General features: G+C 40.5%; 1 protein-coding gene across 1 annotated transcript; it reads left to right on the top strand.

The window, feature by feature from the left end:
- The first annotated feature begins 948 nt into the window (after positions 1–948).
- On the top strand, positions 949–15,812 carry LOC106726129 (chromosome unknown open reading frame, human C8orf89). Its single transcript, XM_014539792.1, has 5 exons — positions 949–953; positions 3,103–3,266; positions 5,950–6,103; positions 9,716–9,771; positions 15,513–15,812. Exons 2-5 carry the CDS (start codon positions 3,104–3,106, stop codon positions 15,662–15,664), a joined length of 525 nt encoding a protein of 174 aa, XP_014395278.1. The 5' UTR covers positions 949–953; position 3,103; the 3' UTR covers positions 15,665–15,812.
- The last annotated feature ends 7,052 nt before the right edge of the window (positions 15,813–22,864 follow it).

Raw genomic sequence — 22,864 nt, 5'->3', positions numbered from 1 at the left:
CCCTCTTCAGCGTTCAGTAATGCCTTGCACAAAACAGACACTTCACAGCTATGATTGAATTGAATATACAGTACATAAGCTAGATGCGTGATTAGTTGTTCTTCTGTGTCCATGTTTAGAATAAAAGTAATGGCTATCTTGAGGGCATGTTTATTTTCCATGGAGCATAGAAATTATTTTTTTTAGGCAGAAGTGCATTTTATAATGGTAATAATTTAAATTTTTAAAATTTTATTGTAACACAACATGAGATTTTTAAGTGTGCAATACAGTATTGCTATCTGTAGGCCCAATGTCACAGGGCAGGTCTCTAGAACTTACTCATCTTGCATCACTGAAACTTCATCCCTACCAATTAGCAACTCCCCACCCTGAACCCCAACCCCCTGCCCAGCCTCTGGCAACCACCAGCCCATGCTTTTATAAGTTTGACTATTTTAGGTACCTCATATAAGAGGAATCATGCAGTTTTTGTCCTTCCATGACCATCTTATTTCACTTAGCAAAATATCCTTAAGGTCCATCTGTATTGTATATTTCAGGATTGCCTTCTTTTTTATGGCTGAATAATATTCCATTGTTGATCTCTACCTCTTTTTTTTTATTCCTTCATCTATTTTTCAAAAATATTTTTTATTGATTTCAGAGAGAGGCAGGGAGAGGGAAAGAGAGGTTTTCTCCACATGTTGGCTATTGTGAATAGTGCTGCAGTGAACATGGAAGTACTAATACTTCTTTGAGATACTAATTTCAACTCTTTAGGCTAAATACCCAGCAGTAGGATTCCTAGAGTCTATGGCAGTTCTATTTTTAACTTTTTTGAGGAACCGCCATACTGTTTTCCATTTTGTATTTCCACCAATAATGCCCAGGGTTTCAATTTTTCTACATCCTTACCAGCACTGCTATCTTAAAAAAATTTTTTCAATAGTAGCCATTTTAACAGGTGTAAGGTGATATCACACTGTGGTTTTTATTTGCATTTCCCTGGTTGTTAGTGATGTTGAGTGTCTTCATATGCTTATTGGCCATTTGTATGTATTCTTTGCAGAAATGTCTATTCAAGTCTTTAGCCCATTTTTAAAATTGGTTATTAGTTTGTTTTATTTACTAGGGAGTTGTAGGAGTTCCTTACATATTTCTGTCATTAACCCCTTTTCAGATATATGATTTGCAAATATTTTCTCCCATTCTGTAGATTGCCTTTTCACTCTCTGTTTCCTTTGCTGTGCGCAAGCCTTTAGCTTGATGTAGTCCACTTGTCTGTTTTTGCTTTTGTTTCCTGTGCTTTTTGGTGTTATAATCATAAAATCATTGCCAAAACCAATGTCATGAAGCTTTTCCCCTATGTTTACTTCTAGGAGTTTTATAGTTTCAGGTCTCAGGCTTAAGACTTTAATCCACTTTAAGTTTATTTTTGTGAATGGTGTAAGAAAGGGGTTCAATTTCATTATTTTGCATGTGGATATCCAGTTTTCTCAACACAATTTGTTGAAGAGACTATCCTCTCCCTATTGTGTATTCTTGGCACCCTTGTCAAAGATCAGTTGATTACATATGTGTGGATTTATTTCTGGCCTGTGTGCTGGTCCATTGCCTCCAGCTTTGATCTTCTTTCTCAAGATTGTTTTGGCTATCTGGGGTCCTTTGTGGTTCCATATGAATTTTTAAATTGTTTTTACTATTTTTTTAAAAATACCATTGGGATTTTGGTAAGGATTGCAGTGAATTTGTAGGTCATTTGGGTAGTATGGATATTTTGACAATATTAAGTTTTTCAACCTATAACCATGGAATATCTTTCCATTTATTTTTTTCTTTAATTTCTTTCATCAGTGTTTTGTAGTTTTTCAGTGTATAAGTCTTCACTTCCTTAGTTAAGCTTATTCCTACGTATTTTATTTAAATGATGCTATTGGCCTTAGCCAGTTTGGCTTGGTGGATAGAACTTCGGCTTGCAGAATGACGGGTCCTGGGTTCGATTCCGGTCAAGGGCACATGCCCAGGTTGTGGCTCAATCCCCAGTAGGGGGCATGCAAGAGGCAGCCAATCAATGATTCTCTCTCATCTTTGATGTTTCTATCTCTCTCTCCCTCTTCCTTTTTCTCAGAAATCAATAAAAATATATATTTTTTAAAATGATGCTATTGTTTTCCTAATTTTATTTTTAGATAGTTTGTTGTTGATGTATAGAAATACAAGTGATTTTTCTTGTGTGTTGATTTTGTATCCTGCAACTTTACTGAATTCCTTTATTAGTTCTAACTTTTTTGTTTTGATGGAGTCTTAGGGCATTCTTGCACATAAGATTGTTTCCTTTATAAACAGGAACAATTTTGCTTCTTCCTATCCAATCTGGATGCCTATTATTCCTTTTTTGGTAACTTCTCTATCTAGGACTTGCAGTACTACATTGCATAGAAGTGGCTAGAGTGGGCATCATTGCCTTATTTCTGATGTTATAGGAGGAGCGTTTAATTTTTACCATTGAGTATGATATTAACTATGGGCTTTTTACTAGTAGCTTTTATTATGTTGAGATAATTTCTCTGTATTTCTAGTTTGTTCAAAGTATTTTTTTTATCATCAAAGTGTGTTGAATTTTATCAGATGTTTTTTCTATATCTGTTGAGAAGATCATGTGGTTATTTAATCCTTCATTCTGTTAAGTGGTATATCACATTAACTGATTTTTGTATGTTGAACCATTCTTGCATCCCAGAGATAAATTCTACTTGGTAATGGTGTATAATGGTAATATTTTTGAGAGAATCCTAAACATTTTCTTGTACATAATAACTTGCTGTTGGACTTAAATTGTTTTTATATTGCCAATTACCTATAACCTGGAATTTGAAAGAATTCATTTTTCCTTTATAAAAGGAAAACTCTTACTACATATTTTAGCTATATTGTTAAAGGCCTCTTGCTTTAAAATACCAAGAATATGTATTTAACATATATAATATAAGTAAACTTTTCATTTAAGTGTATGTTAGTATTTAATCTGTATAATGAAAAACAGATTGGAAAAAATATTTATCTTTGAAATACCTTTCTTTTCTTTTTGCTTTTGTATTTTGTGTCCCAAATTCGGATCAGCATGTCACTTTCATCAGCACTGTTGAAAGAAGAAAAAATGCCAGCACTATCTCCTGAAATCAAATTTGAGACTTCTGATGTTACCAGAAATTCCATGGACAGATATTTTCTTTTTGAGAGTGGTTGGAGGAAAGCGGTTTTCGAAACACAGAAGTTGAAGAACGGTAACGTCAATTTTACTCTTATTTGACTTAAGAAAATATAGAAATAGTGAGTTTGAATTTACATGTATATTTTTAAAGTAATAAGAGACATTTTATAATGTTTGTAACATTTAAGTAAGAATACTATCTTAAGCTTACAGAAAAGATAAATGGAAGCAAATTAAAATTAATTTACTTCATGTAATTCTGTGACTCATGATAGAACAAATTTAAAAAACTACTTCCCTTGATATCAGTGCAGTTCTCCCTCTGTTGGATCATGCTACTTTTCATGAATAGTGTTTGTTTTCAAATACCTCAAGTCGCACTTGCTAGTTTGGCTCAGCAGTTGGAAAGTTTGCCTGTGGACTGAAGGGTCCCAGGTTCCATTCCAGTCAAGGAAGGGCACAAACCTCAGTTGCAGGCTCAAATTCAGGCCCCAGTTGGGGCACATGTAGGAGGCAACCAATCAATGTGTCTCTCTCACATTGACGTTTCTCTCTGTCTTTCCCCCTCCCTTCCACTCTGTCTGGAAATCAATGGAAAGGATGTCCTTGGGTACAAATTAACAAAAAGAAAAAAACAAAACAAAACTGGTTAAATACCTCAAGCTGGTTTTCATATTTTAAGAAACCCAGATCTTTTACAGCACCTTTCTGTATTAATAATTCTAATCAAAATTATGTCTTCTTTCCTTTCCTGTAAAAAGTATTTTATATCCTACTAGAGGCCCGGTGCATGAAATTCATGCACGGGGTGGGGAGTTGAGGGGGTGGGAATGGGGGTCCCTCAGCCCGGCCTGCGTCCTCTCGTAATCCAGGACCCCTTCGGGGATGTTGGGCCTAAACCAGCAGTTGAACATCCCTCTTGCAACCCGGGACACTGCATGCACCAGTGACCATACTTTTCATACAGGTGAAAGGCATCTTGCTGTTGTATGGGCAGCTACATTTTTTGCCCTGATTATAAAAAGTAGTACATAACATGATCCTGCTGAGTCAGTAGTACCATTTTCCCCATCTTATGGGTGGAAAAACTGAAGCAGAGAGAAGTTACGTAATTGGCTTTGTCACACAGGTATAAGTGTCAGAATCAGGGCTGACCATAAAATGTGCAAGCCAGAGTCCATGCATGTCATTGCTGCATCATCCTGGTGTTTTGTTTTTTTTTTCAGTTTTAGAGTAGCCTTGCTAGGTTTTAATTTTTAAATCTAAGAGACTGTTCCCAATATATACGGTAGGGTCCCTAGGCCTAGCCAGCGAGCAGGGCCATCTGTGGGGCGACTGGTGGGTGGGACGATCTGGGAGCCCCTGCTGGCACCCGCCTTGGCTGGCGGCCTGGAGCCACCTGCTGGCTGGCCCCTCCCCCTGATCGCCGCCACTGATCGCTTTCCTCTCAGAGGGCAGACGCTCAACACAGGAGCTGCCCCCAGTCGGGGGGCGGAGGGGGGCAGGGGGACAGCTCTTGCATTGAGCGTCTGCCCTCTGGTGGTCAGCGCATGTCGTAGTGACCAGTCGTTCCACCAGTCATTCCACCGTTCGGTCGATTTGCATATTAGGGTTTTATTATATAGGATAGTTGCTCAATAAAGACTAGTTTGAGGACTTTTGACATGTAAATGAGTATGTATAACTTTCCCTCCTTAATTTCAAATTATAAATTACATTTTTTATTTGTCCTGAATTCTGCCATTAGCTTTATTGATGAAGATATAATTCTTGAAAATAGCAAAATTTGAACTCCCTCACCATTTCATCACTTCTGGTTTTGAATGTGTTGCTACAGTTTTTCAATTTTTCCACTAGCTTCCCATTAAAGGTACTCAGAAGACACCCGTTTATCTGTCCTCCTACCCCCAGGTTTAATTGCTTAAAAGAGAATCTATATATTTTTTTGATCAAGAGAAACTTTTTTTTTTCCAAAAAAGAAAAACAATCAAAGGTTTCATAAGAGCATTTTGAGTATTTAATATAATTCTAGCCCCACTAAATATCTTTTTTATTACTGGGCTAGACTTGCTCAGTAGAGAAAGCTTTAAAAACAATTCTCTATGTTTAGTTTAATGACCAACCAAACCTTTAATCTCAATCTTTTTTTCCCTTCATTTTGAAAATTTTTAATAATTTGATAATCTCTTTGTCTAATGATATGTGAGGTCAGTAGAAGAAATCTTGGTGTTTCAATATTGTTATTTACAGATTTGGAATTTTGCAGTGAAATCATTAAAATCAGTGCCTGGAAAAATAAAATAAAATCAATGCCTGAAAATAGAATTCTTTTATCTCTTATTGCTAGCTCAGGTGATCATGTATTTACATTCCTTGATTTTCTACGTAAAATCAGGAAGCAGATAATGTAAGACTCTTGAAAGTGCTTTCGACTCTTTTCAGTGTGAATCCATCTAATATTCTGAGGATTCTAGAATCATGAAGACAGAGGACAGTGAAGACTGTGAGGCTCTGGGAAGCTGTCCTTTTTCTTGGTTCGAATCTTAAGCAGCCCCTTACCCACTCTCCCCTGCCATCCCTATGTTAGGAATTCAGGTGTTCTCTCAGGAAAGATGCTAGGTAAACTACAGTAGCTTAATTTCCTTTACTTATGACCCATTTAGTATGTTTTATTATGCATTGTAGTATTAGGAAAAGAAGTTACATACTTTTAATCAGGAAATAATGAAGGTGGTTATGAAACTATTTTTTATTAGAATACACCCAAGCATTTGGTCTAGAAGAGCTCAGAGAACGTGTCAAAATGCCATACTTACCAGGATTGCAAAACTGCCAGAAAATTTTGAGTTCCCCTCCACCCGAGGTTCCTAGCAGACGGCCGTGCATTGACACCCAGATGCCTCCAGTCAGGTAGGTCCTGCCTATTCCGTCTCTCCTGTTGAATACTTAGCTGGAGTAATACTTCTACTTGGAGAGGTCTTTCTGGCCCGTGAATCCAGTTCTTTCTTGCTTACTAATTTTTTTCCATAAAGGATTTAATTTTGTGATTTTTATTCAGTTTGATAAGTAGGAACTTCCCATGGTTGTTAAGTGACATTGTCAGAAAGGATACGAGGTCTTTTTTTTTTAATTTTTATTGCCCTAGTGTAAATTGCTCATGAGAATATTGGAATTTTTAGCAATAAAAATAAATGAACTCTACAATATGAACAAATCTCACTACCCTGCATACAGAAACTTGCATTTCATTTCCCATTTGAAGTGATGGAGGGGTGATTCTGAATGAGACATTAGCCTAATGAAGAGCCTGCATTGATAATCAGAAATGAGTTTGTCAGCTGGAATCCTTGCATTTAAAAACATTATTATAAACTAGAGGCCCAGTGCACGAAATTCGTGCATGGGGTGGGGGGTCCCTCAGCCCAGCCTGCACCCTCTCCAATCTGGGACCCCTTGGGGGATGTCCGACTGCCGGTTTTTATTAAACTGTGTTTAATAAAACAACATAGTTTATTTAAAAGTTCTTATCATTGCGCTTTTACCTTACCTTGACTTTTTCACCTAAACTGCCAGTCGGACATCCCTCTCACAATCCGGGACCACTGGCTCCTAACCACTCCTGCCTAATTGCCCCTAACCACTTCTGCCTGCCAGCCTGACCACCCCCTAACCGCTCCCCTGCCGGCCTGATCACCCACAACTGCCCTCCCCTGCCAGCCTGATTGCCCCCAACTGCCCTCCCCTGCTGAGACCACCTCCTCCACCGGGCCCCACCTCCACTGTGAGCATGGCCATCTTGTGATGGCCATCTTGTGACAGCCGTTTTGTGATGACATTAGGGCGTGATGACCACCTAGGGCTATTATTAGTATAGATACCTTTCCCACTGTAAATCAGACTGACATACCCTTAAAAGAAAACCCCTTTCTTTAAAGGGATGTATGTATATATTCATTAGTAAGACAGTCTTCTATTTGGTTTCTGCTTTGGTTTATTTATTTATTCATCGGGTATTTATTGAATGGCCAGCCTAAAAACAAGACAAAGCATTGAAAGCAGTCTGATTTGCAGATCTCTTTAGGGGAGGATTTATATCTTTACATATATTTATATTTTCATGTCATGAGCTTTAAAGTCAACCAGTTGTACATAGTGCACAAGTATCAGAATTTCAGAGTCTATATCTTGAGTTTTCTACCAGTATTATGCTCTTGCTAATTACTCAAAATAAATCCTGATAATATAAATAGAAAACTAGAACATACTAAAAATGAAAAGTTGTGGTTAATTTATATCTAAATTGTGAAAATAAGAGCTTTGCAGAAAATTTACCCATCTTAACATATCGATTTTTATTGTTGGGTGTTCTAGCCTTTTTCATTTTGATATATTTTTATTTTAGTTGTAATTTTAGTGTACTTACAATGTTTTACTTTGCCTTTTTCACACACACACACACACGTACGTACTTATCTCACTATATAATCTTCAGTTACTGTCCACATATTTCATTGATGTTATTAAACTGTGTTTAATAAAATAACATAGTTTATTTAAAAGTTCCTATCATTGCACTTTTACCTTATCTTGACTTTTTCACTTTTGTGAGCAATAGCACACATAAAATCTTTCCCCTCATTTTAAATATTATCTGAGGACAGATTGCCAAGCTCTAGAAATATACAAAGCAACACTGCTCTTTCTGAAGTGAGATTACAGTGAGACAAGGCAGAGCCAGAGACGGTGGAAGAGAGTGAGTTGCCAGTAGAGTAGATGGTGGGAATTAGAGAGACAGGACGGTAAGACTGTGGAAAGAAGAGAGCCCCCTGGGAACCTGAGTACAACACCTACTCAAGGACACTGTGTTTCCATCACCAAGACACCTGTATCCCTGTCACTTAGCCCATCCCTGTCATGTCCCAGGGGTCACAGCCCTTGATGGGGAAGGGAGTAAGAGTGTGGAGGGCTGCCTGTGGTGATGGACTTGTCTCAGTCCAGGCCAGTCTTCTGACCCTTCTTTCAGTGTGTATGATCCCCTAAAAAACTGGAAGCCCAGAAAGCACCCCCTGAATTAGCCTATTTGGCCTCTAAATTTTCAGTCTTTATGTTGCTTCCTACTGTTTCACTCTATTTCAGTTTTTTGTGTGTGTTCTTTTTTTTATTTTTCATTTGCAATTTTGGCTGTTTGTGAGATGATTCATCAACATTTCACATTGACTTGAGTGTGAATTTCCATAAGTCAATGAAAGATAATTTGAATATATTACAATTGTGTTATGACAAGTGGTCTTCATATATAAGCGGAAGAGAGGAGCTAAGTGCATAATGTTAATGAGTGCATGGCAAGCAAAAATGTTAGTTCTTGTGCCTGTCTTTGAAATGAGTGTCTTTATTTTCACCATTCTGGTGAGGACACGTTGAGTTGCCTGCAAGTTTTGTTGTTGTTTTTTGTTAATCCTCATCCGAGGATATTTTTTTCCATTGCTTTTTAGAGAGAATGGAAAGGAGGGAGGAGGGGTGAGAGAGACAGAAGAGAGAGAGAGAAACATCCATGTGAAAGAGATACATCCATTGGTTGCCTCCTGCACACACCTGGCCTGGGGCCGGGGATCAAACCTGCAACACAGGTAGGTGCCCTTGACCGGGAATCAAACTCGAGACCCTTAGGTGCTCAGGCTGACACTCTATGCATTGAGACACGCCAGCCAGGGCTACAAGTATTTTATTCTCCTCTTCGTATTGCCCAGCGCCCTGTGAAGGAACAATCTTGGTAAAACAAGGAAGTCCTCATTTTTGTTTGTTTTGTGTACAAACCTTTACCCTCTTTGATTCTAAAAGACTAATGTCTTTTCATATTTCTTTAATGCTAATCAGAAATTTTCAGTGACTCTCAAGGCACAGTCTGGTAATGTAACTGATAGTAGGAATCCTAATGGTGACGAGTATTTAAAAGTTTTGGCTGACTTCTAAAGTTTAATGTAGCTACAAGAAATTTGGAATTCTTAGGTACCCTCTCACCCACAGCAGATTCAATCATGGCATATTTCCTACATATTATCTAGATCTATCCCAGAGGAATGAGAGTTAATTATGTCAAACTTTAGATTGTGGGGATGAATAGGTGATAAGTGTACAAATAACTGAGTTGGTTAGCTGGCATATCCAGATACCCTGTTGATCTAATCTTGATTCCCTTCCTCATAGCATTCCCTGAATCATGATTAGTGAGAATTAAGATAAAAATAAATTGAGATAAAGATGGGAAAAGTTACACATAACACTCCTTCATGGGTAAAATTTATTAGCAAAAATTGAAACATTAAGTTGGTTCATATCTGTTTCTGATTAGATTAGCTATGATGGAAGGAGTTTCGTTTCTTTAAAGTTTATTTAATTTCTTTGTGATGTCCTTCAACAGGTGAGTCTCACTAGAAGCATGCTTCATGTCTCTTACTGCATTTTGAAAGATTGATGTGCCCTGGATTTGTAGAGAAGTGACTTCATGATAATATGTAATTTCAGGATAAAGAAGACCAAGGAGCCCTGCATTGTGGTACCACTTCTGGAGAGACCAAAAGGCAAGCAGGCTCCTCTTTTTTCTGACCACATGTCTTATTGGGCTGCGGAATACTTATCTTTTGTTTTAAACGTCCTTTCTTTCCACTGATTTAATTGTCTTTGTTTTGTTACTGCTTCTTTGAAGCTTTAGTTTATAAATGTAGTAGATGCTGTGTTCGGTATATCGTGTATCTTTAATATTCCAGGACCCTGGCATGGGCCCTCCTCATCGCAGGTGGACCATTGCAGTTGCCTGAAAACTAATCTGGCTTGGAATTTCTGGCCTTTGAAATCCTTCAATACTGCAACAAGCCTAAGACCTTGGCCTCTAATCACATCACTCCCTTCTTCAAAAACAATTCCTCCACATTACCCTCAGACTAAAGTATGAACTCCTTAACTTGGCACTGAACCCTTTACCATCTTGCACTAACTTGCCTTTCTGGCCTGATCTTCTAATTAATTATTTTCCTGAATCCTCTGTTATCTTATCACATCCAACTGCAGAAACTTATCTCTATGCCAATAGTTTGAGTTCAAAAGAACTACTCGTAACATTGATTTATTCCTAAGCCTTTGGTGACTAGGAAGGTTTATAGCACCAAGTTGTATTTTTACTTATTTGGAGTATGAATTTGTTCCTTGAAGTGATAAAGTCAGGCATTCTCACCTCCACATTTCTGATGTGTTTGATCAGAATTTTGTTTTTCAAAATTAGACTCTGAAAAATCAGTTGAGCCCTTTAGGTGAGGTCTACAAGATCATGGGAATTTCTTGGCAGCTCTGGTATCTAGACTTACTGTCTCAGCCCTAACTTTTGTGTGTTACTGATTCCTGGGCCTTACACTAAGGGAACCGTATATGGCATGTGACATGCACATGTCTAGCATTTAAGTTCTCCAATAAGTTCGTGCTCATTTCCTGAAGGAATTTTATCCAAAGTTAAATGGGAGACATTCTTTTTTTTTTTTTTTGAAAGATTTCTTGAAGTCAAAAGTTTTCCACTTTCTTGTCTTTTGTCGACTATTATGTAAGCCAGGGTTTTTCAACAATGGCACTATTAACATTTCGGACCAGATAATTCTTTGTTGTGGGGCTCTGTCCTATGCATTGGAGGAGTTTAGCAGCATCCCTAAATGCCAGAGTGTGGTCACTAGATGCCACTATGTGGTCATCAAAAAGGCCTCCAGACATTGCCAAAGGTCCTTAGGGTGCAAAATCACTTCCAGTTGAGAACCACAGGATTAAGTATAACACATCTAACATATATTATTTACTATTTGTCCTTCAAACTATCAAATGTTTCCTCCTTTATCTGTGTATAACAATTATTTCTTTACCAGTTGAAGATTTTTTAACCTTATTATTATTTTTTAATATATTTTATTGATTTTTTTACAGAGAGGAAAGGAGAGGGATAGAGAGCTAGAAACATCGATGAGAGAGAAACATCGATCAGCTGCCTCCTGCACATCCCCCCCTGGGGATGTGCCGGCAACCGAGGTACATGCCCTTGACCGGAATTGAACCTGGGACCCTTCAGTCCTCAGGCCGACATTCTATCCACTGAGCCAAACCGGTTAGGGCTTTTAACCTTATTTTTATGATAATCACAGTTATCCATCACTTCCATGAGTTTATACTTATAGACGAATGGAGCTAATAGAGCACCTCCAAAGAAACCACAGACACTAAAATTGTAGAGTAAATAATATATAATGCTTTCTCGACACTGTTAGTAGCAGTCAGAATTGACTTATTAGGAGCTTTGCAAGTTCAGTCTCTGGATGGTCATAGGTTAAATGTTCATGAACTTCTCCTTGGATATGTCCTTTCTCTGAATTTCCATATATATAAACAATTTCTGTGATCAGTAGGCAGCATAAAATAAAAATATACATGGTAATTTAAGCAAAAGACAACTTGGCTCAAATGAACATTTGTCTGCCTATGTTCCAATAGGCCAAGTTTATGGTTCTTTTGGGCCAGATGCTATATCTTCTTCACCTTTATAACCTGCAGTGCCTACACCAGTTTCTGCAATATAAAGAGTGTTCAGTAAATACTTGTTGATTTTCCTTGAGTCATGCAAGAACACAGTTCAGGCACTCATTCACCAAATGTGAATTGAGTATCTATTCTGTGCCAGGCCTTGTTCTAGATGCTTGGTCCTCGGTTACATCCCTCCACAAAACCAAGGTCCCAGGCCTTGTGGAATTTACATTCTAGTGAGAGAATACAGCTGACAAACAGCCTATATAATAAAGAGTAAAATGCTAATTAGACCGAACAGCAAAACAACCATCTGGAAGGTCATTGTGAGGTCCAGCCGAGGCAGCTGGGGCTGCGAGGGCCGAGCTCCTTGCACGAATTTCATGTATCGGGCCTCTAGTTAAATATAATAAAGAAGGTCCATTGCCTAGTATATCAGAAGGTGTAAGTAAAACAGAAACAAAATAGAATAAGGGAAGGGAGATCAGGAGATCTGGAGTCAGAACAGGTTTACTGGAGAGGGTAATATTTGAGCCAAGACTTGAAAGAGGTGAGGGAATTAAACTCCTGGAAAACAGTTACTCTCTTGGAGCCAAGAAAGATCCCAGGGCAGGATGGTACCTGACCGGTTGGAAGAATTCAGGAGTCAAGAGTGGCTAATCTCAGAGTGTGAAAGACCAGGTAAAAGAGGTGACATCTGACCCTGTAGGGCCTGGAAGGGTCACTGTATCTAACCTGATTGAAATGAGGAGCCACTGAACAATTTTAACAAAAGAATGATTTCCATGTGATCCGATTTAAGTTTTTAAAGGATCATTTGGCAGCTGCCATCTATTTCAGTAGTTACTCCTTTTAAAAAAAAATGGCCCAATCCTGGTGATGTGGTTTAGTTGGTTGGGCGTTGCAAGGCCTATGCACCTAAAGGTTGCTGGTTCAATTCCGGTTGTTGGGCAGCTAATCCATGTTTTGCTCTTGCATCAATGTTTCTCTCTCTCCTTCTCCCTTCCTCTCTGTGTCTCAAAATCAATAAAAATACTTTATAAATTAAAAATAAATAAATAAATCCTGTAATTCCATTATAATAAATAAATACCCATAGAACTTCCACCTCCAGCTGTGCTGGAATAGCTTCTATTAGATGACTTTACCACTGAGAATTAGCATAAGAGCTAATTATAAAAAATCATAAAAATATATTTTATAAATAATGTAAAAGTTGTATATTTATTATTAATATAAAATAATAAAAATATTAAAAAGCAACTACTTTAAGGTGCCAAGAGCTCTCATTTCCAGTAGGATTTCAGAGCTGACATATTGGAGAAATAACCACAGAGAAGTGAGCCCCAAATTCTGTGAGCAGTTTTCTCTCAGGTGTTTGCCTGTTCCTAAGGGGCATGTCTGCCAGGTCATATGTCAGGACCTCAAGCATAAAACAGCCTCTTTGAGGCGAAAGAACTGAGCAGAGGTTTCAGTAAGTTAGCATTTGCTGGGGAGATAGAGGGGCAGGTTAAGGCCTAGCCAGGAGAGCCGTTAGTGAACTCCCAGGTTCTCAGTTAAAACTCCCAGAAGCTGCACACAATAAAGGCATCCCAAAAAGAGACAAGCTTTAAAACAGCCTATAGCCCATCCTTGGCCGGATTAAAGTGACGGCTGCCAGAAGAAAATGAAATCTCTCTGGAAAACATAAGGTGACAGAGCCTTGCAGGTAAATCACTTGAGCCATTTGTTTTCTTTGGAGGAGTCTTTTAAAATGATCCAGTCATTTTAACTTTAGGACTCTTAAAGCATTCTAATTTGTCAATCAGTTTTGGTAAGTTATATGTTCTAGAATTTCTTCCATTTTGTCTAAGTTTTCAAATTTATTGGCCTAAAATTTAATCTTTGCTCTATCTGTACTTCTGTTCCTCTTCTAATATTACTTACTAGAGACCCGGTGCATGAAATTTGTGCACTCAGGGGGTCCCTCAGTTGGGCCTGTGCCCTCTTGTAGTCTGGGAGCCCTCAGGGGATGTCCGACTGACGGCTTAGGCCTGCAGTTGGACATCCTTAGCACTGCCGCAGAGGCGGGAGAGGCTCCCGCCACCGCCACTGTGCTCACCAGCCGTGAACCAGGCTCAGGGCTTCTGGCTGAGCAGCACTCCCTCTGCAGGAGCACAATGACCACCAGGGGGCAGCTCCTGCATTGAGTGTCTGCCCCCTGGTGGTTAGCGCTCATCATAGCAACTGGTTGTTCTGCCATTCGGTTGATTTGCATATTTGCATATTAGCCCTTTATTATATAGGATTTGTTCCTTCTGTCTTGTTTTCTTGATTAATCTCACCAGAGGTTTTCCTTTGTTATTAGTCTTTTCAGTGAAGAACTCTGATCTTTTTAAAGTTTCTTATTGCAAATTTGTTTTCTGTTTCTTTTCTGAATTATCATTTTCCCCCATGTTCTGTGGGTTTATTCTTTTCCTAATGTATATCTTACACCTCACTTATTAATTTTCAGCCTTTTTTTCTAACAAAGGAAATTTAGAAAATTATACCCTAAACCATACAGAGGTTTATACCCTAAAATTTCTCTTTTGTTTCACCACACAAGTTTTGTAATATTTTTATCATCTACTTAAATGTTTATTATGATTTATTTTTTATTGATGCATAATTTAGAATGTGGGTAAATTTCTAAATATTTGAGAATTTTTATATTTATCTTATTGCTGACAACTTCAACTTAATTTTATTGGTCTGTATGATAACAATTATTTGAAGTTTTTCGAATATTGCTTAATATCTAGCATCTAGTTATTTTGCAGCCAGAGGGTCTAAGATCAAGTCCATTGCAGTGCTAAGCACAAGAATGCTGATCATATTCTTGCCCTCTGCTCTCTCTGAACTTCTCACTCATGTTACACACTCAAATAAAAACAAAACAAGCAAACCCAACCACCCTGGAGATTTGAAGACAGTTTTTTTGATACTTGAAACTTTAACGTGAAATAACAGTATTTTCAAAATAATATATGGATTCATATATTATTTTCAAACACTTGTGTGTTTCTAAATAGAAGGATTTACACACACTTACATATTTAGGTAATAAGTAGTGATTTACATGGGAACTTTGAATTTGGTGGATTTAGGTTCAAATCCTGCCCCTAACAATGGCTAGAATTTAGGCCTCATTAAATCATTTTAAAATATGTAATCCAAGATAGTACTAGTTACCTACTTCATTGGGTTGTATGGATGAAATAGATGAATAGAGTACTTGACATAAAGAGATCACTCACTAAGTGTGAACCTATTAGTATTATTACTATTCCTACCACCCTATAAGAGAGGCTCAGAGAGGGCCCATTTCACTTTACAATTTTACTATGTTACTTCACTTAGTATTTATGAGAAATGGTTTCATTTGCAAAAAAATAACTTGATAAGCACTTAAAGCATTAAATAAGCTAATTATTTATAGAGATAATTTTTATGAAGAATACATTTTTATAATTATTTATAGATGATAAATTCCACAGCCATCCCATGTTACAGACACAGATTTAGTTTTATATAATTAAATGCACGCATTACAGGTGTTTTTAGTGAGATATTTTTGAGATGACTTATCACAGTCACTTTAGAAAGTAAGTAGCAACATTTCTACTTCAAGAAATCGTAGTGCTTGGTGGTCGCTCGAGGAACAGACATTTTGCTTGCACTATAGTTGAGAGACTACCATTAATATGTGATTATTTGAATTTTATCAGCTGATCTTTTTCCTTGACAGGTTCTGGCTTCAGCGATCCCCTCGCTGGAGCACCACCTCAGTACTTACAGAGACTTTCCAGAATGTCCATGCTGGAGTATGACACCATTCGTCAAGAAACGGCCACGAAGTCCAAAAAGGGTAAGAGACGAGAGCTGCGAGACTGCTGGTAACACGCAGCGCGACGCTTCTTCACTCACCGTTAAGGCTTATACTTCTTCCCTTCCTTTTTCTTTTTCTTTCATTTTGATATGTGATATGATATGGAATGATATATGTAACAATGGAAATGTAAATAGGAAATAAATATTTTATGTTACATTCAGAATACTTTGTGCTTTGTTAACTATACAAAGAGACATTTAAGTTATAGATTATGTAGACACAATCATAAGAAAAAGTATGTTGCAGCCCAGCTGGAGTGGCTTAGTTGGTTGAGCGTTGTCCTGTGCACCAAAAGGTTGCCAGTTTGATTCCTGGTTCAGGGAATATACAGAAGGCAATTTCTTTCTCTCTCTCACTCTCTCTCTCTCTCTCATTTCTTCTCTCTAAGCATGTCCCCTCAGATGAGGATTTTTAAAAAATTTATATTGCATGAATTTTATGCACATGATTATGTTTTTTTTTTGACTCAACTTGAGAAATGTTTTGAGTGCCTCTGTAAAATGATATTCACCAAGAGCTGCAGAAGATTCAAGAAAAAGCTCTAGTTGGGGTTCGAAAGCACCAATATAAACCCCTCCTTTTCCCTGCTTGAGTGTGAAACAGTTGTGAGGTACATATTTAAGCAGATGACGATGAGAATATTAGCTTTGCTTGCTGATAAAACCTGGAAGGAGATCCTGGCTTAGATGTGTGGCAGCCTCCTAACACTGAACTTCAGAATTGGGCCAACGTACACACCCAGGTAAGTGCTGACAAGCTCAGACTCACCTGCTGAGTCAGGGCCTGGATGGCCAAGCAGAACAAGGCTCCTCCACTGTAGACAGGCAGGTCCCCGAGGCGGGGAAGAGGGTGGGGAGACTTGCCCCTCTGTGGGGAGCAGGGGAAGGTCTAGATCAGGAGGACACTGCTCCTCTAGAAAGCCTGAGGGGTGGGAGAGGCGTGCTTGCCAGGAACCTGGAGAAATCCAGCGCACCAGAGTCTGCGATCCAGTGAGAGTGGGATACAGGCACAGCAGAACCCGTATGATATGGGTTATGGAGGGTGTTATGGAGGGTCAAGAACGGGGCGGTATTCCAGTGGGAATCGATCCAGTGAGAGTGGGATACAGGCACAGCAGAACCCATATGATATGGGTTATGGAGGGTCAAGAACAGGGCGGTATTCCAGTGGGAACGCTTCCTGGAAGATGCAGTGTTCAAAGTGGACCTTAAAGTCAGGAAAGATGAATAACATAGCAGAGGTGCAGTGTGCATTTGGGAGTGACACTGTGGGTGGAACACTGGGGAGCAGAGGGCAAGCAGCAGAATTCACGTGCCTACAGGCACCAAACCAAGTGCCATGCTGAGTGACACCATGAGATGAAGGCTTCGGCGGACTGGGCACTCACCACCCAGCTTTAGCTCTTTGTCACCTGGGAATGTAAGCCCAAAGTCACCAGATATTCCAACTTTTCATTAGATTCCAGATTTTCATGTGAAGCCTTCTAATGTGTCAATGTTAGCAACTAATTAGAAGTTTATGAAACCATTGTGTGGACCAAAGAAAGTTACATGCGCCAGCTAGCGCTGGCTTTGGGGGCCATTCTTTTCTGCAACCTCGGGGTCAAAGGGTTAGAGGGCAATAGGGCTTGAGATAAGCGGATGATATCTGGTAGAGAGCCTCAGATCCAAGCATGAGTTTCTATTTCCTCGCTTTCTCAATGGGAGATTTTGAGTCTGAAAGTAGATTATTGCTTTTGTGAGTTAGGAAGATTCATCCAGGCTAGATTGTGATGGGAGGAGACTGGGACTAGGGAAACCAGTGAGAGGCCGTTTATAAAAATTGAGGTAAGAATCTCTCAATAGAAAGGTAGAAACAGGACATCAAGGCAAAGCACCCAAGATAACTGATTGGACATAAGGGTATCAAGACAGGAAGATGCAAAACTAGCTCATTTCTAGTTTTAGACATAAATTCTCAAGAGGAGATGCTAGTTTGGGGGAATAACAGGATGAATGCAACTTTGAGTATATTCAGTTTAAGGTGCCACCAGGACATCCATCCAGAGATGCCAAACAGGTAGTTGAGAGCAGGTGTGTAGTTCCGGGAAAAGATGCTTGACTGGAGTTAGAACTTGGAAAAACATGTGCATTGCCAAGGCTGAGTTTTCCTGCTAAAAATGTAGAGAGAGAAGAGAGGCCAGATTCATAAGGGATGGGAGCGAATAGGAAGAAGACAAAAATAAAAGAACTAAAGCATCACAGATAAAGGAGAATGAACATATTTCATGTTCTTGCATGCTTTATGTTAATGTATAAGGTACACTATTAATATGTATGTGCTTATAGGCATTATCACAATGCATCAGTTCCTCAGGGGATAACTAACGTTACCTGGAGATGTTTGTGCTGACATTTGCATTTCGATTGAGAATGATTTAGATATTACTTGTACCTTTTCTTTCTTCTAGTAACCCATTCCAAGTGTGGTCAATGATTTAAGAAATGGGAAACAGGAGAAAAGGTCCTCTCAAACATTTTGTGAACTCTTTCTTGGATGAGCACTTCTCAATACCTTTAATTGCCAAGTGAGTTTCATCTAGTGAGCTCCTATTGTGTACTCTAAACATTTAATCTCATTTGTAAACCTTATTAACATCCTAAAAAGTAGGTAGGTGATAGTATTCCTGTTCTATAAATGAGGCAAACAAAGGGTCTTTGTTTTACACTGGCTCTCAAGTTAGAAAATAGGAGAACTGAGCCCTAGTTGGACTTCAGACCAAAGGGTCCTGGGTTCGATTCCAGTCAAGGGCATGTACCTCAGTTGCAGGCTTCTCCCCAGCCTGGGCCCTGCAGGAGGCAAGTAATCAATGTGTTTCTTTCCCATTGATATTTCTCTCTGTCTTCCACTCTCTCTAAAAATCAATGGAAAAATATCCTCGGGTGAGGATTAAAAAATAAAAATAAATAGGAGTACTGATTTCTCACCTGCTAAGCTCCAAAGCCCATATACATAAACTTAATGGAATAATAACTTTTTAAAAACTTGAACTTAGTTGATACATCATGGTTTAATTACTTAAAATGTAGGGAAAGATAGTACTTGCAGAGAGGAAAATATCTCGTAATGTTGAGTTGAGTTCCCGATGTACGACGCCAACACATCTTGGAGCATTTATACCAGTAGAATAGAAAGATCCCTGCCCCCACATCCCCCATGAAAAGTTCAACTCAAGTCAATTTGGGAAAGGAGTGGAATGTTTATTTCTTTTTAATAAATGAGATATGCTGACGATAATTAATCACCTTTTTAGCCTTGGGTTAAATTTAACTTATGCTTTTCATTAAATCTGTTTTTTTAAAAACCCACAGGCCCCACTTCCTTACATTGCATTCACTCTTTTTGTCCTCATGAATTTTTTTAGAAAAAACAACAACAAAAACCCACAACAGCACGTAGTTAGTACAGAGAAGGCTCATATCACCCCCAAGTAAGATAAACCCACAATTAAGAGATAGGGGGGAATGCCAAGTTCTGATATTGTTGCTAGCATGGATATTAAATTTATGATTGGGGTTGAAGACAGTCTTGCCAGAAATTATCTTTTTGTGTCTGTAATTTGGAGCGTGCACCTGTGTAAGCCATATCAATCATAATCTTGAGAAACTGTACCTTTTGATAAATATTTAGGATGGCAAGATTGAGTCCTGATTTAAGGATGAGAAAACAGTTCTTTACAAAGAATAGTTCACTCAGTGACAGATAAATCATTAGTCAGTGATAGTTTTAAAGAAATTTCCTAAGATTCACTGCCTTCTCTCTAATCCTAAACTCATCAAACAGCCTTCTAATATGTAATTTGGACTCCTGAGTAAATATACTCACCAAAAACCAGATGCCTTCTCTGGATGACAATATAACTAAAGTTTTTACATGTTCACTGTGCACAGGGCATTGTGGGAAATGCTTTTCATCTAATATCTTATTTCATCATCCCAACAACCCAACTTGACAACCCCTAGTCAGTTCGTTCTCACTCCATTCCCCTGGGCGACTGTTACCTCCTCTTCTCTCTTCAGCCTTTCCCCAACCTCTGACTCCTTCCTTCTTACTTCCCTGAGAACATAGGAGCCATCCGAAGAGAACGTCCACTCACTGCTCTGTGAACCTACTTGTTTCTGGGCTCCTGCACCCACAGCCGTGCTCCTCAGAGCAGCCCCTCACTCGTGCACAGATATCATCAGCATTTCCCCTCCTGACACCGTCATTGCACCGTGTAAAACTTGCTGCAGAGTCTCCTGTCTTAACCCAACATTTGACCTCTGTGATCTGCCCTCCACGTGTTTCCCTTTACAGCGTGCTAGCCACTTCCCCTCCGTCTCCTTGATGAGGTCATACAGGTCTCACTGGTGAAGCGGCATGTCTGGGCTTTGAACCTTCAAAGGCAGAACTGCTGATCCATTTCTATGTCCCTAGTTCTTGACTCTGCCTGGCACATAGTGTGAACTGAAAAGCACTTGATTATTTTGTGAGAAAGAATGCAGTTAGAGGTCAGTTGGTGATGAGACAGTTCAGACCAGAGACACTGGACTTTCCAGTCCACAGGGTCACTAACGGAATTTCTATGGAGTGGGACCAGGTAGGAGATCTGACTGGTAAGTGGCAAACTTTGGATAGCACTTCAGAGAAGGAAATTGGGTCTAGTCCAGCAGGAACTGTCTTCAAAGGCTAGCAGCCCAGAGTCAAATGGCCACTGCCTAGTCAGTAGTGAGGAGCCCATTGTCTCAGGACAAATTCATGGGAAACAGACCCTCAGGTGGAGACGCGCATAGGAAGTTTGCTGGCCATGCTGTCAGGAGCAGCTCCGAGGAGGGAGAGCCCCCAGAAGGAATGGGCAGAGGAGCCAAACAGCAGTGGCCAAGCCCCTCAGCCTTATGAGACCCCGAAGCAAGGAGACCTCACCTTCATCAACTCCACCCTCTTCCCGCTGACCAGTCAGTCACTGGATGTGAACTGTGGTTGGGCAGGGCTGAGCACCCCAGAGCTGGCGGACGAGCGCTGTGTTCCAACAGGGAGATCTGGGTAGCACACCCCAGTGTCCACCACCCTGCTCCCCAGGGAGCCAATGCATCAGGTAGGAAATGAAGTTGGGCACTCAGGAGTGGAGGAAGAAGGGGGCTTGGCCACGTGCTGGTAAGGCTCCTGCTAGGAAGTGGTTCAAGGGAAGAGGTTCATGGGTAGGGTCAAGGAAGCAGACAATCGGGAGGGACCCAAGACCACCGCTAGCGGAAGACTGTTACCACCCTGAAGGGCCTGGGGAGGAAAGTCATGCCACTGAGCCCAGTGGGGACAGGAGCTGTAGTCACGAGGGACGCCTGAAGGTGCACCATGGGAATGGATAAACCCCAACCTCTTTACCACTACTCCCCGCTCCGTGCAGTACCCCACATGGCCAACACCAGCTGAAAGGCAGTCCCTAACAGCCTGGCTGAGGCATTCCATAGGAGGTGGCTCTGGGCTCAGAGCAGGATGAATGGAGAGTGGATTGGGGTAAGCAAATGGAGAACCACCAGCAAAGGGCACAAGTTAAAAACTGTCCAGGGATTAGAACTTGTGGCCAAGAGTGAGATGCTGCTCTGCGCTGCCTTCCAGACTTCTCTGCTGACCAAGGCAGAGGCTGACCTAGAGCCTGGGATGGAACTGAATTTTGGGTGGGTCTCTGATGTGAGGTGTGGACCCAAAGTACAGGGGCAAAGTTGAACAAAAGATGGGCCATATCCCAGGTGGGAAGACGAGGGGCCGAGGGGAAAGGAGGCCTGGAGAGCAACATAGAGCCCAAGAAGGCAAGAAATGCACTCCACCCCCACCAAGCCCTGCTGTTTTTGTTTGGTTACCGCTGAGGTCTCCCATCCCGGGGTCAGATGAAAGACCAGGTCTTCTTCCAGTGGCATTTGGACCGGTGAACTTGAGGACGGCAGCTTGAATGTGCCATACAGCCTGAAAAAACCTGTGAGACGTCGGGAGGGGGCAGGAGGTTACAGGAAACCTTGAAGTGAGGAGCTGGTGCAAGGATCTGTCATAACCCATCACCTAAAATCACCAGCGTCTGATGAACACACACGAAGTCCAAGTGATGGTGGCACATATTTGTTCCTTTTCCAATCCAGTCAGCCTGAGTCGGGCATCTGGGAATGCCTATCTCCTCCTTCCATCTCCTCTACCTGTTTTTAATCCCTGTAGCCTACCTCCACCCCACCCCTGCCTCCACCCCGCTCCCGGGAGTGGGAGGGTAAGGCTCTGAGAGTGTTTTACCCGAGGAGATGAGAAGGTGGTGGCTGGTAAACAGGCCTCCTCTGTAGAATAGACGGGCTTTTTAGCTTTCTCACAGGAGCACCTGCAGGACATGCAGCCCTCTTGGTAAAACTGAATGACAAGGGGCTTTACCTGAATGACAAGCTGCTCTGCTGAGTCATTTAGGTGAAGACTCTTCGCACCAGGAGCCAGGCCGAGAAGGAAGGGAGAGGGAGGTGGAAAACCCTGTCCTTCCACACTGGAAATAGTAATAACAAGAATATTTCTAGTGGCTCATATACTGAGTGGCTGCTCTGTGCCAGATACATATTAGATGCTGTAATGTTGGCCATCCTCCTCCCGAAAGGTATGCCCATGCCCTAATCCCTGGAACCGGTGAAGGTGACCTTATTTGGAAAAAGGGTCTTTGTAGGTGCCATTAATTTAAGGATCAGAAGATGAGATCATCCTTGGTTATCCCCAGGTGGGCCCTACATCCAATGACAAGTGTCCTTATAACAGACACACTGTGACACAGAGACGAGAAGATTATGAAGAGACTGGAGCAGGGATTGGAGTGATGCAGCCACAAGCCAGGGATGGAGCCACCGGAAGCCAGGGAAGCCCAGGAGAGATGCTCCCCTGGAGTCCTGGAGGGAGGGCAGCCCTGCCGACACCTCCATTCAGTCTTCTAGCTGTGAAAATAGAAATCCGTGTGTGTGTGTGTGTGTGTGTGTTCTGGTTTCTTATCTGGAGATTTTTTTTTTTTAATCCTCACCCGAGGATATTTTTCCATTGATTTTTAGAGAGAGTGGAAGAGAGAGGGAAAGACAGAGAGAAACATCAATGTGAGAGAAACACATCAATTGGTTGCCTCCTGCAGGGGCTCTGACCAGGGCCTGGGCTGTGGAGGAGCCTGCAACCAAACCAAAAATCCC

This window comes from Myotis brandtii, unplaced genomic scaffold (assembly GCF_000412655.1).
Source record: "Myotis brandtii unplaced genomic scaffold, ASM41265v1 scaffold23, whole genome shotgun sequence".
NCBI classification, from domain to species: domain Eukaryota; kingdom Metazoa; phylum Chordata; class Mammalia; order Chiroptera; family Vespertilionidae; genus Myotis; species Myotis brandtii.
The sequence above is the reverse complement of the archived record's forward strand: the minus strand, read 5'-3'. Positions and strand labels throughout refer to the sequence as shown.